Source organism: Dryobates pubescens, chromosome 11, assembly GCF_014839835.1.
Source record: "Dryobates pubescens isolate bDryPub1 chromosome 11, bDryPub1.pri, whole genome shotgun sequence".
Lineage (NCBI taxonomy): Eukaryota > Metazoa > Chordata > Aves > Piciformes > Picidae > Dryobates > Dryobates pubescens.
Window position 1 is genome coordinate 11,782,995 of NC_071622.1, and position 13,495 is coordinate 11,796,489.

General features: G+C 43.1%; 1 protein-coding gene across 6 annotated transcripts in view; it reads right to left on the reverse strand.

Moving 5' to 3' along the window:
• RASAL2 (RAS protein activator like 2) overlaps nt 1-13,495 on the reverse strand; it is a 204,075-nt gene that overhangs the window by 44,934 nt on the left and 145,646 nt on the right. For 5 of the 6 annotated variants that reach the window (XM_054165589.1, XM_054165588.1, XM_054165587.1 and 2 more), the window contains one exon: nt 8,457-8,563. In XM_054165589.1, the coding sequence (XP_054021564.1) occupies nt 8,457-8,563 (107 nt within the window). Of the gene's footprint in view, nt 1-8,456; nt 8,564-9,336; nt 9,963-13,495 lie in introns of those variants that run through there. The other variant, XM_054165591.1, reaches the window with a different exon arrangement.

Consider the following 13,495-nt stretch of genomic DNA (forward strand, 5'->3'; position numbering starts at 1 on the left):
GATGACAACTGTCTGTCTGTCCCTAACCTCAGCAGAGCAGCTGCCCAACAAATACAAAGGCAGTCCCAGTACGAACTACTCAACTCCTTGACTGTTGCTCCCCACAGATGCACTGATTTCTTCACTTTGGGGAGAACAGCTCATGCATAATAGATCATGATTGTCTTTGTTGTTAATTCAGCCATGAACTATCAGAACTACATAACTATAACACAAATTATCCATTGATAAAATGCAATGGGATTAGGGCAAGTTTCAAAGCACAAAACCCAGAGGGTAAAATGGGTGACAATCCCACAGACAGTGCTGCAGTTTGCTGGACCATTACCTACGTGAGGTCTTTCTGGGCACACACACATTGCATTTTGGAGGCTTGCAACACATCTTGAACATTCATAACTCTCAGTGAAGAGCACTGATGCATTATTTATAACAGCAGGTGGGTAACTTCATTTACAGAGCGATGAGACTTGTCCTCTCTGAGGGGAAGGCCTGGATGGGTACAAAGATAAGACCCAAGTGGCTGTGGACAGCAGCAGAACTGCCTCCCAACTGCTGCGTGCATTAGTACATGAAGCATTTTATCTCTTCCATTGCTCACAAGCAGCTATCAAGAAAAAAAAAAACACCACTGCCAAGTGTAAATGCCCTCCTGTGCCAGTAATGCTATAAAACCATGGGAAGCAAAGGAGCAGGGGAAGATAGGCAGGATGTAAACTGGAAAGATGCAATGAGTAGGATATTGCAGGGATTAGGAGCAAATATGGTGAAGTTTACTATCCCCTGCAGAACAACAACAGAACACCAATATAACTACCAAAGAGGGGAGAAGTTTGCTTATGAGGCCAGTAACCCTCCTTATTAAAATACCAGCCATGAGTGCACAGCAGAACCACTGCTGAAAACAACTATACATGCACCTTGGTGGCAATATAAACAAGGCAGTGACTTACAGCAGTCAAATTCCACCGTCAACTCCTCCAAAAAGCCTGGCACTTTGTCACTGAAGGGGTGGTTTGTGCACAGGCAGAGAAGAATAAAAACCCTGTTTGAATGTATAAACAGAGGATAAAGCACAATAAAAGTGAAGTGGTATTACATAAATCTGCCAGAGCTTTCACACTAATGCACCACTCTCTTCTGATCTTCTCATCCCAGCAAGAAAACTAGAACAAAACCAAACTCCAGAAGTATAAACTGATTACAGGCAGACAAGAGGGGGATTTACAAATGATATGTTTTAAAGACCAGCTCTTTTAGAAACAAAAGCAAGAAGGGATTATAGATGTATAAAACAAATAGAAAGGAAATTAACTAAGCTCCTCATGCACCCTGTTATGTAAGAAAACCGAGGGAGAATTTAACAGGAGAGGCAGCACATTCGATTGTCAGGAGACCTTTTCTAATGCCATGTATAAACCAGCCCCTACAATTCTCTACCACAAGATATTATACAGACAAATTTTTTCAGCAAGATTAAAAAAGGATTATGTGTTTATATAAGGAAGAATAACATATGTAGCTGCATTAGTCAGGTTTAAAAATAACAAGAGTGAGCAATTATCATGCTTCAGGACACAAGCTGATCAACGGCAAGGATCAGGAAGATATTTTTCCCCTGATGGGACAGCACTGCAGATTTGGCCAGATCACAATTTCAACTTTCCAATGAAAAACTGTCTCCAGTCACAGGAGGGATGCAGAATAGGATGAAGAAGTTTAAAACCAGTAATAAGAAACCCAAGGAAACAGAGTAGATACCACAACAGGGATATGCTGATAATACATCTACTAATAAAATGTATGGTGAGAGTCTATGTTCCCCGTGTGACATGCAGTCAAAAGAACTGAAGGAATCAAATTCCCAAGTCACTGGGAATTATACTAAAAAATTCATGAGGAAACAAGAGCTTCCTCATAGCTGGGGAAAGCTACATCAGCTTTTCAGATCCCAGTTCAGCAAGGTGTTAAGCATGAGTGCAACTGGGAGCTCTCCACATTAGGCACTGGCATAAGAGCATCCTTAAAAGCCCCTCTGCAGGAACTAAGAAAAGCCAGATGTCTGTCAAGAGAACAAAACAATGGTGATAAATATTCTAAGAAACAGATCATCTGAGTCTATCAGAGTGTTTAATCAAACAACAGTTATCAGCTGTAGCTGGTGAAGTAGGTGGAGAAGTGATGGCCTCCAGCCCACCTTGCCATGATTCAAGTGGCTGTGTTTTTGACTTTCCTTCACGTCAGGAAGCAATAATTTTTGTGACCCTGGCTCTTTAGTCCCCTGGCACACAGCCAGTAAGCAGCCCAGCACTTCAGGCCTTTACCTTTTGATAACACAAGGTACATACTAATTAGAACAATTAATGGTAATGAGCTTTGTCAAAGCCGGTAACACAAACCTGAGAACCGACTGCAGTTGTATCTAAAAAGAGTAATTATGACAAGTGATAAGGTATCAAGGTAGAAGAAAGGGTCCAATGGGATGTGGTGGGGATGGTGGCATGACTGCTTCTGTTTAACATCTTTGTTAATGACCTGGAAGAAAAGTTAAACAGCACATTAATTACACTCAGCTATATTAAATTAGGAGGTGAAGCAAGGGCCAAGGGAGGACAGAGAAATAACACAAAGGGTGGTGAGCAATTAGAAACTGATAACACACATTCCTGTGAACTTTAGTACCAGAACTTGGAGAATCAATTGAAGGGAATTAAAAACAGAAGAGCAAGGAGAGTGATAAAAGGGCCAGGAGGACTGATTTACAGAGGATGCATTAATTAAAGTCTGCAGAAGTTGACTAAGCCATGATCTGGGAGGTGAAGGACAGAATGAGTCGGCACACATTCAAACACTGTTAAACCAAGGATGACTGGAAATGTTTAAAGCTGGAAGTGTTTATAGCTATAACCATTCATAGTTCCCCTACACTAATTGCAGGGGAATCAAAGTCAAGTTTACACCAAACATGAGCAAAAAAAATGTTCCTGCTGTTCAGGTCACAGAGTGGACATATCCATCACCTAACTCAAGGCTGAAGTTTGATGCAATGAACCAATCCCTTTTGTCAGAAAGATACTGTGAAGGTGACAGAGCCTACAAATGGTATTAGCCCAGAAGGAAGATAGTGGTGAGAGCTTGGTGAGCATTCTGAAGATAGCCAGTTACTCATTTATGCCTCCTGACACAAAATCTGTGGAGCAACAGCCAGCATACCCAAGCCATCACATCACAGGCAAACAATAAACAAAGCAGATTCAAACAAATGTGCCATGGTAGGAGTGGGAAGTGGAAGTAAAAACGTTCATCTTATAAGAGGGAGAACAGATCTGAGCACAGCCAGTTTTTCAGGGAGGTTGCCACAACACCTTGCACCACCATAGATCAGTGATTCCTTCTCTGCACTGGCACTGAAGCAGAATTAAAAATGTGTACTTGTATGCCACCAGGTCACACAGCCAGAAGAGATCAGTCCTGTCCTAACCTGGCAGCATAACAGTAGCAGAGCAGCGCTCTGGAGGAGCAACAATTTTGCTGACTGCATAAAAGATGAGGCTGGGCAGCCACGAGATCTCATCAAGCTTTGACCTTCACTTAGTCTGGCTGCATTGTCTTCTGTTCCATTTAGCAGTGCTCTTAAAGAGCAAAGAGGCAGGCAGTATTTCTATAGATCCAATTATACTCTTGACTCGAAACAAACCAAGGCAATCTGTAAGTAGCAGTCTTCCCATCAAATGCACACAGGGTTCCTATAAAAATCATCTTATTTACTTCAAAGATTGTGTTCTGGCTTTCCTGTCTCATTTGCACTTGTTTCTTTGCCTCTTTCTCATCTTTTTTCCCCGCTAATAGCCAGCAGTCACAGATGAATCATGTATTATTTGCAATAACAACTCCCTAACAACCCTACGCCAAAGAAGCAAAAGCTGGAGAGTGCGACGCGAGTCTGAAGAGTGGTTTAGCAATTCCTCTTTAGCCAGCCACTGCGGGATGTTTGAAGACTTTGATAATCTCCTATTTATCCTGGCCCCTCAATTCCAACAGCAGAGGAATGACAGAACATGGTAGGCTGCTGCACAGTGCAACAGTAGGGAACGGGATGCGCTGAGCCCAAGAATCTCTGCCAGACATAGCGTGTGTGGGAAGGGAAAAGCTGGTTTCTCGCCCACCTATGCGTCATGGTGCCTACTTCCAGCCAGTTCCGTCTGCCTTCCTATTTGTTCAGTCAAATAATATTCATTATTAAAAATATGGTTTCTCCTATACATGTATGGCTATAAGCAGCACACATCTGTCTGTGAGAAGACACACACACACACTTCATCTCCATTTTCCTACCTTTCCTGCCCTTCCATCCTCTCATCATATCCCTCCCAGATCCACTTGAAAGTTGTTGAACAGTAATTAAAACAACTGAACCTAGATGGAGACCAAAGTTTTACCTGCAGACAAGAATATCTGGGGAAATGGGGAAGCAAAAGAAAGGGCAAGCACCAAGAGCTCTTATCTCTGTAGGCTGTCAGCATAGAATACATAGAATAGAATACATAGAATAAACCAGGTTGGAAGAGACCTTCAAGATCATCGCGTCCAACCCATCAACCAATCCAACACCACCCAAACAACTAACCCATGGCACCAAAGACTCAAGGTGTGGCCTAACCAATGCAGAGTCCAGGGGCACAGTGACCTCCCTGCTCCTGCTGGCCACACTCTTCCTCATGCAGGCCAGGATGCCCTTGGCCTTCTTGGCCACCTGGGCACACTGCTGGCTCTGCATAAGCAGAATCCTCTTTATTCCCCCTGGTAGGAGGTAACCAGAAGAAGTATGTTGCGCACGCTGGTCTGTGTAGGGGTTAGTCCTAAGAGAGAGTTTGTTCATAAGTACTGAAATTGTACTTCTCACACACCAATCAATTTAAACACACTTCTTTTCCTCCAGCAGGAGGCAGGGATGCAAATTTCCTGAGCTTCACATGTCAGCCCTTTAAAATAAATCCATCAGTGACCACTGCCACTGAAGAGACTGCTTAAAAAGATGTCTCACCAAGGCAATGCTTGCTTAAAGGCTGTTATGAATCAACATTCCAGATGCTAAACAAATGCCAATTAGCAGTATTAAAAAAAAACAAAACAGATGCCTTGCTCTGAGCAAGTACCACTGCCTGGTGTTTGAAAGGGAAAAAAACCCTGCACAGAATATGCTGGAAGCCACTGTCCTATTGAGAAGACAGCTTTTAAATAGCTTTTGAGAGGCAAACTTAAAAAGCTGTAAAAGCAACTTATTATGAAAGTCTCAGCATAATTTTCCATCAGTATGGATGAAGGTTAAGCTGTCCCCTGCCTTAAGCTGCTTTCTCTTAGCAATCCAAGCGCTGAGGAAAAGAGGTATGGCGCAGAGTCATGGGAAGAAGAACTGAGGCAGCACTACACCACAGCTGCTTAGAGCCCTCCAACCTGCGCTGCAGGTGTCACCGCTCGGGAAACCAAAAAGTTCTCTTATTATTATTCACCTCCTTCACATGTACAGTAAGTCCCTGGCAAATAAAGATGACCTCACACACACACACACAAATTTAAAGCCATTATAGACACCTTTTACATCCTTCACTTGAAGCTCTTTCCAGACCACTGATCTGAGACTTCCATGAGGCACCCAAGTCATCTCACCTACTTCTGAGAGCCGAGAAATTCTTGATATAAATCAAAGGAAGAAAGACGATTCCTCCCCAGCTTATCACCCACCTATTAGACATGTGCCAATCCACAAAGTTAACAGGGTATTTTATTTCAGGAGGCTCAGAGTGAGCTCATCTGTATTCTTCAGCAATCTTGACTTCTAATTGCAGCTTGCTCTTTTAAACAGATCAGGAGTTGGCATGTTTTAAAACAGGCTGATCTCAGCCCCCACCTGCACTGCAACCTGCTCAGGAGTCACAGCAGATAAATGGGCTTTTCAGAGCAAAACCTACAGAGCCAGAAACCTTGTACCTATAAGAAAGACAGGAGGGGGCATTATGCTCCTGGGTATGCAGGTGGCCAGATGGACAAAGAAGCATAATACCAACTACATGTGGCAGAAATAGCTTCTGGGTTTTTGCTGGTTTATGCCCAAGAAGGACACCCATGTACTGCTTCCTGAGCCTATTTGCCAGAGTCCTAAAAGCCTTAACACACTGCCAGGAGAAAGGAGAATCATTCTGCAAGGCAGAAGGCTAAGAAGTGTTAAAGAGCTATTAGAGAAGAATTAGAGAAACAGTAAAACATTACTTCAGAGATAAGATCAACATCAAAAAACCTGCAACAATGAGGAAGAAAGAAAAGAGGAGCCATATAAAACAAACAATACAGATAGTAATCAAACACTTCTGATACATAGCTTGCAGTTGTCAGACAAAGACTAAGCCAATGCATGTACACATCTGAAGGCTAGGGCAATTACTTATAGATGAAGTGGAAGACAGAGCATTTCTGATAATTGAAGTTGAGACCAGGACTTCTGAAGGCTCTCAAGAGTACAGAAATCTTCCTGGAACTGTGTGGAACATCAGTTCAGCATAGAAATTTCAGAACTTGACATAACAGAATATTCTTGTGACAACTTCACATGCAATGTCTTCAAGACATTGAAGTGATAGAGGATGGATCATAGAATCATGGAGCATTTGTGGAGACTGTCTAGTCCAATCCCCCTGCTCAAAGTTGGGTAAACTAGAGCAAGATACTTAGCGCGGTGTCCAGTCTGCTTTTGACTATCTCTCTGAAGATGGAGACCCCACAACCTCTCCAGGCAACCTGTTCCAGTGTCTGATCACCCTTAGAGAGGTAAAAAAAAGGCTTTTATGTTTGAATGGATTTCTTACATTTCAATTTGTGCTCACTGCCTCTTGTCCAAAGAGCCTGGCTCCATCATCTTTATTACCTTCTATCAGGCATTTATTCACATTGTTAAGATTTCCCTCAGAGTTTCCTCTTCTCAAGGCTAAGCAATATACTCTGCTTTAACTGCTACTTCAGGTATTTTTTGAACTGAAGGGAAAATGTCATTCATGGTCTTTCACTAGACATTACAAGTTCAAGCTTTGTAGAGGCTTTCTGACATGAAAGCCTTTACAAAAGAAATATTCTTCACAATGGGCATAGTCAAACTTCAGGAGGAAGGCTGTGCAATCTGCATCCTTGGAGGTTTTCAACACCTGACTGGAGAATGCTCTGAGCAACCTGGTAAATCCTGATCCAGCTTTGAAGGGGAGCATAGGTCAGAGACTTCCAGAGGTCCCTTCCAAACTACATTATTCTATGAGAAGCCAAGCACAGACACCCAGTATGGACTCACTGCTTCCTTGGTCCGTTTTTCAATCCCTATAAATTATGAGTTTACAGGTTGCTTTAAACACCATCTATTCTATACACTCTGACCAACCTTAATCCTTTTATAATTTAAATAGCTCTCATTAAATCCTTGGCTTTTTATCTTATTTTTAGAATGACATAGAAGAATTTAATCAAAACCCATGTTTCACATATTTGGATCTGAAGTAAGGCAGGAAGTGTGCTTAAAAGGGATGAGTGCTATCTTAAGCAAAACAAGAACATACACACTGAGGTACAGAAATGGCACTCACATCCATAAGGAACATATAACCCCCACAATGTTCACTGGGTAATTCTGCTCTGTGTTTTTAACTCAGGTTTTAAAGTAGGCAGATGACTTAAGAGGGGTACAAAAGGAGGTAGAGAGAGGTATGAAAATATTTGCAATACTCAAGTTAGATAGTTTCAAATATGAACAAACACTGGTAAAAAACTACTGAGCAACTCATTTTACCTTGAAGATTCTGCCCTCAGTCTAATAATAGCAAGGCCTTAATGGTCATGCATACACTGACCAAAGACTGACACAAGCAAGAAAATCCAGACTCTAGCTGAAAACACCTCATGCAGACTCGCAGCTAACCAAGACCACGACAAAACCCAAAGACCTAAAGAGCAATTAACACACCTGCAAAAATCCTATTGGCTTCCAAATAAACTGTAAAGCCATTGCAATTTTCTGTGTACTTCATTGGCATGAGGGAAAAATAACATGCTGTCATCAAGCTAAAGGAACTTTCTTCCTAGTCAAAACTGAATATGCAATGCAATCCCTGGCAGAGACTTCAAAACTATTTATATAGGTCGCTGCCCACATGAACACTGATGTTTCACTATCTGCAGCTTTACATCAAGGCAATGAAAAGCAAGTTACAGATCTACCAGAAATCTCATTGATAATACATGACAGTTGATAGCAATACCTCTTGGTCAACTGGTAAATGTTAACAAAATACTCTTCTTCCTCTCCCCCCACCCCCCAACCCTGCCTTGCCTCCCAGAGCTTAGTTGCACACTGTGATATTTTAATCTCCTCCTCCTATTCAATGAGAAAAATTCCTCCTTTGCAGGAAGGGCACACTTACTGGCACTTTGAAAGGAGAAGTATTTGAAGCATCCATGGAGTTGGTTTTCTCAGAGGTGCTGGTCCCGGAGATGCTCCGTCTGCGAGGAGATCTCTCTGCTGGGACCTCTGAGGAAGAGAAGAAAAAGAAGGTGAATGGGTGCTGGGGGGTGGGGAATAGTCAGCTCTTCTGCTCCACAGGAGCGACGCCTCAGCAAAGTTTCGAGTGTGTTAGTGAATTGCTGAGTTACACTCTCCTATTCTTCTGTATCTTATTTACTCACTAAATTGCAACAGCATTTCCACTGACAGATTCGAGGCTGTGGATCTGGGTTGACTGTAGGCAATTGAAATAAAAAATGCTGGTAAAGCTCAATATCCAAACATATGCAGTATTCTACCCTTCTCTGTGAGATACTATTCAGAGAACTTCAATTATTTTTCATTTTCACATAAGCAATGCAATGGTTAACAGATACCTAAAATCACAACACAGGGAAGCTCGGTTTTAGTCACAGCTGAGCCCCATTTGACATAGGTCAAAGTTTGGTCTAACAGGGTTACACTACTTGCTCACACCATGCAACCAGCAGAAGACTCCTAACTGCCTGGGTGATGTGACAGATATATCTCTGCAGATAAAAAAGAAATAGGTCAACTTCTCCTCATTCTGGCAATATGACCTTACTAAGATACGACTTTGGCATCTTAAATCTATGCAGGCTGATCTGACGAGCACAAATATTCATGAAGGATGCACTTAGATCTTTTATCTAGCATACTAAACGTGGATAATAGCTTAGTAAAGTATACAGAGTATTAACAACCTCTCCACAAACATATACCGTGCATGTATGCATTTTTATGTACAGCTAGATAGACATACACAAACATACGGATACCTTTGTCACAACTGCTGCCCATCTCCAGCTCAATTGCCAGACTTAAAGGAATCCAGCCTCACAAAACATCCCCCGACACGGGGAGAGAAAGAAATCACTTCCTAGCAGAAAGTCCATTGTTATCTTCTGAATCTTAAAGAAAAGGAGTAAGCCGTGACTCCAGACAGTGACATTTTGACTCCTGCCGTTTTCCTTTCAAGAGACAGATGCAGCTTAAACTTCCATTTCTGGCCGCCTGGCCCTGGGGATCCGTGCTACTTCCACTTAAGAGAACGCCGGGTCTCTGGGTTCCCCCTCCCTTTCCAGGGCTTGCAGAGAGCAAGCGAACGAGCAAGAAGCACACAGGACTGCAGCTATTCAATCAATCGCTCCGACTGCACATCCTCATTAGTTACTTTCAGGCTATTAACAGACGCCCAACTGCCGGCTTCCCTCTGCTACAGAAAATTTCTCTGTATATCCTGATTCACAGCAGCAAAGGAAAAAAAAAGGTTTGCAGAGATAGACAGCCAGCTGGTGCCACGAGAGCAGTGTTTGCCTCCAAATAACCAGAGGAAAAATGAGAGAAGCCTTCTTCAGGGATAACGTTACTTGTGATGTCTTTGCATACCGGCTTTTGATTTCACCAGAGTTATAACGTGCATCTCCCATGGACGCTTGAAGAAGGACAAAATGGAGCATACCGAACGAGAGGCTCAGAAACCTGGACCCTGCAATGCTACTGTCTCACACTGTAGATATTTATCTCTTTTAAAAACCCAGACTGCTAACCATCAGCCTCTCAGTCTGCTGGTAACCATCAGTGGGGAAAGGACTGCCAAGAGGGAGAACAGCCTCCTAAACTGGGCAAACAAAGTCTAACACACAATGTGGCTACCACTGAAAAATGGGCAGGGCACAGCTGCTTGCTGCTGACCATGATGAGCCCTGCTCGCACCCATCAAGTAAATGACGGTCTGACAAAGCTTGCAGTAACTGCTCCAGAGCAATACCACTTTGGGGGAGAGCTCTCCTTCGGCTGGTGAGCAGCATGCTGCATTTTCTTTTACAGCTAAGGAGGCATCGCCCGTTCCAGCGCTGGAGGGTAAGTCCCTCTCAGGGCACCTTTAGAGAACAAAGCGCTTGGAGCAGGGCCAGAGCTAGCCCAAGGGTTTTGAGGAGCGGTCAGTCACACCGTCTCAGGAGCCTCTGCAGAGGGTTGCTAGTTTTCACCTGAAGATGAGCTTTTTTATTCCCCCAGCCTCCTCACTCTGCCTCTGCGAAGGGAAACTTATTTCCTGCAGCACCTGTACGTGCTGCTTTCCCAAAGACAGCTGCATTAGGTGGGATTGAAGTGCCTGCTTCTGCTGTTCGCACTCTAAGCGTCATGAAAGCAGCCGGGAGCGGTACGTTCGCTTGGGGCCGGGGACGACAGCGAGCACCTTTTCTTTTTACATCAAATAGTAACGCGTAACGTAATAGGCTGGGCTTTCTCCACTTCTCACACACAGGAAATCACATCAAAGCTGCTCCAGTCTGTTACAGTCTGTTAACTTTGCTGAGTCATAAACGAGAGCAGGAGCCCGAGTTTCCCCACGATTTTCAACAGCAGGTTCTGCAGGAGGGGCAGTTTAGGAAGAAGTTTAAGTTTAACCCAAGTGGAGTGGAAGAGCTACAACAAAACGTGCCTGGCTCTCCCTGCCTTCCCCTTTTCTCCCCACAGCCACCCAGCAGCAGTTAAGAGTTCTCTGCAAATAAAACACTGACATTTCACTGCTAGAATGAGTTTTGTCAGTTCTTCAGACCATCACAGCAGTGTGCCAAACGGGGAAGGGAAAACGGAATATTCACAAAGTGCCTGCAATGAACCAAAAATGAAAATACCTTTGGCTCCCTTCTCCTTCCGAAAAACCAAGCAGAAATAAACAAGATGCTCAGTCCTCAGGAAAGAGAAGACCCAGGTGTAGGAAAGCTGTTGTGAGATGTTACCTGGAAATCAAAAGCTGCAATCAACCTGCTCTGATGCCCACAGAACAGTGGTTTTGCTGAGCTGGGTAAAACAAAATGAAAAAAAAAATCTATACTGTCACCACCAGGCAAAAAATGAGACAGTTCCCTCCCCTGAGCTCCCCGAGTAATGCTTGAGGCTACTCTTGCATAATCTTCACCTGCTCTAAAAATCAATGCACCTCTCACTAGCTTAGTATTAAATTACAACTGCTTTCTGCATTGCTCACTCCTGGGGATCAAGACTACAGCTAAATCACCTTGTTTCTATGGATAAACAATCTGAAACCCTCTGCCTCCACTCAGGGTTTCTGAGAAGAAAAAACCATAAAATAATGAAATAAAAAAGGTGGACAGAGCTGGTCTGGCAATTTTATGCTGGGGAGGCAGTTTCAACCCACCACACCTTTTCAACCCTAAAAGAATAATCCAACAAACATTGTCAACGTCCCTCTGGGAAACTTTTAATTTATCACCTCATATATAGGTGATGTGCAGTTGTAGTTATGTAAATAAGTACTTATGCAAATAATTATTTACATGCTGCATGGAAATAGCCAGTTACAAATTAGCTGAGCCAATTACTCAGCAATGGCAGGTGCCTCTGAAGAGGGAACTGCCCAAGGATACAATGAAGACAGGTCTCTTCGCCTCTTCATGTTGCGCCACTCGCTACCCTCTGCAAAACCAAAGCTTGTTTTGCTGTCCAGAAGGCAGGTTTCTCTAAGACAGGCTTCACTTACTACTAGGAGTAGTGGTGGTGATTGACCTCCTTTGAAGGTAGCTATCTCTCCTCAATGACCTCCAGCCTGGACTCAAGATGAATTTTCTACTGCCAGGTGCTCTGGCCACTTTAAATCTGAAACATGGCTATTGTGGGAGTTTGTCTTCTACTGTGATGAGGTTTTTGTCAGGGTGGGAGAAGGAAAGAAATCTCTCAGCTTTGCAGGATAGTGCTTGCTCCTCTAGCTCAATTTTTCTGAATTAGAAATGGATTGGAAAAGGGCAAGAGAAACAATCAGGAACAAAGAAAAATCCTCAGGGGTTAGAGTGAAAAGAATTCACTTACTGAACTTGCGAAGAAGGGCACAGAAACAAAGATTACAGGAGTGTCTGTGATTTTGCAAAGGGCAAGGCAACAAAACTACTGCACGATCTCCAGATCTGAGTTCCTGCTTAGGGAGTACAAGAGGTAACTCTAAATCAGTCCAAAAACCTGCTTAGAGATGTAAAAAAGGGGTAAGCACACTGGCAAGAGCAACTCTGGTCTGACATCACTCCTAAGACATTGGTACTGGTCTCTGTCACAGTGAACAACAAATCAGACCGTCCTCAGGCTGGTCTTGTTCTGCACACCATCCTTTTATCTACTGTGACTTTCAGCAGTTCATAATAATCAATCAATGCTCACAATCAATAATCAAAGTCACAAGTCTGCCAGTGGTGACTTCAAGCAGCCCATAGCAGCACATGGCTTATAGCACTGCTACAATGTCCTTTGCTCTGCTGTTCAAGAAAGCTGTGGGTTTGTGAAAGGCCACACTTATCATCCACTGAAAATAAAATAATCCTGCTGCTCACAATTTAATTAATATTTCTTTCCCAAGATGTATTCTGCTGAGAGACAATAAAACAAATAAATTCTGTCTCTCCTGAAATTCATTCTCCCAGTAGCTTTACTTGATATCTTTGTGTTGTCTTTGCTAGGAAGGGGGGCAGACTGCTGGTGTCTATTATCTACTGGTTAGGAAAAGAAAAGGAAGATATAATAAGATTTCAGGGATTGGGACTTCCTTTTGTTTTATCTGCACACATCCTGATATGATGCAACTAGAAGGGACAGAGAATATGATTCATAAAAAGAATCAATTCATTCTGCCTTGCAAGTCTAGCTTAATTACAGGCATTTGAAAAATACCAAACCAGTTCAATACGAGCAATTACCGACCCAGAACCCAGTGTTCCCAGAGACTGCCTCTCAGGTGCGCTTCCATTAACGTGTCCCCAGCTGGAACAAAACAAAACTCCACCCAAATATTTGTCCCCCTCCTTTACAGAGCTACCCCGGCACTCCCCAGGAGAAAATGGTAATTGATGCTGGTCAGAGCATTAGCTGAGCCAAGAGGCAAGTCTGCAATTACCCTCATGTCTGAAGGAGGGATCAATAAACTAC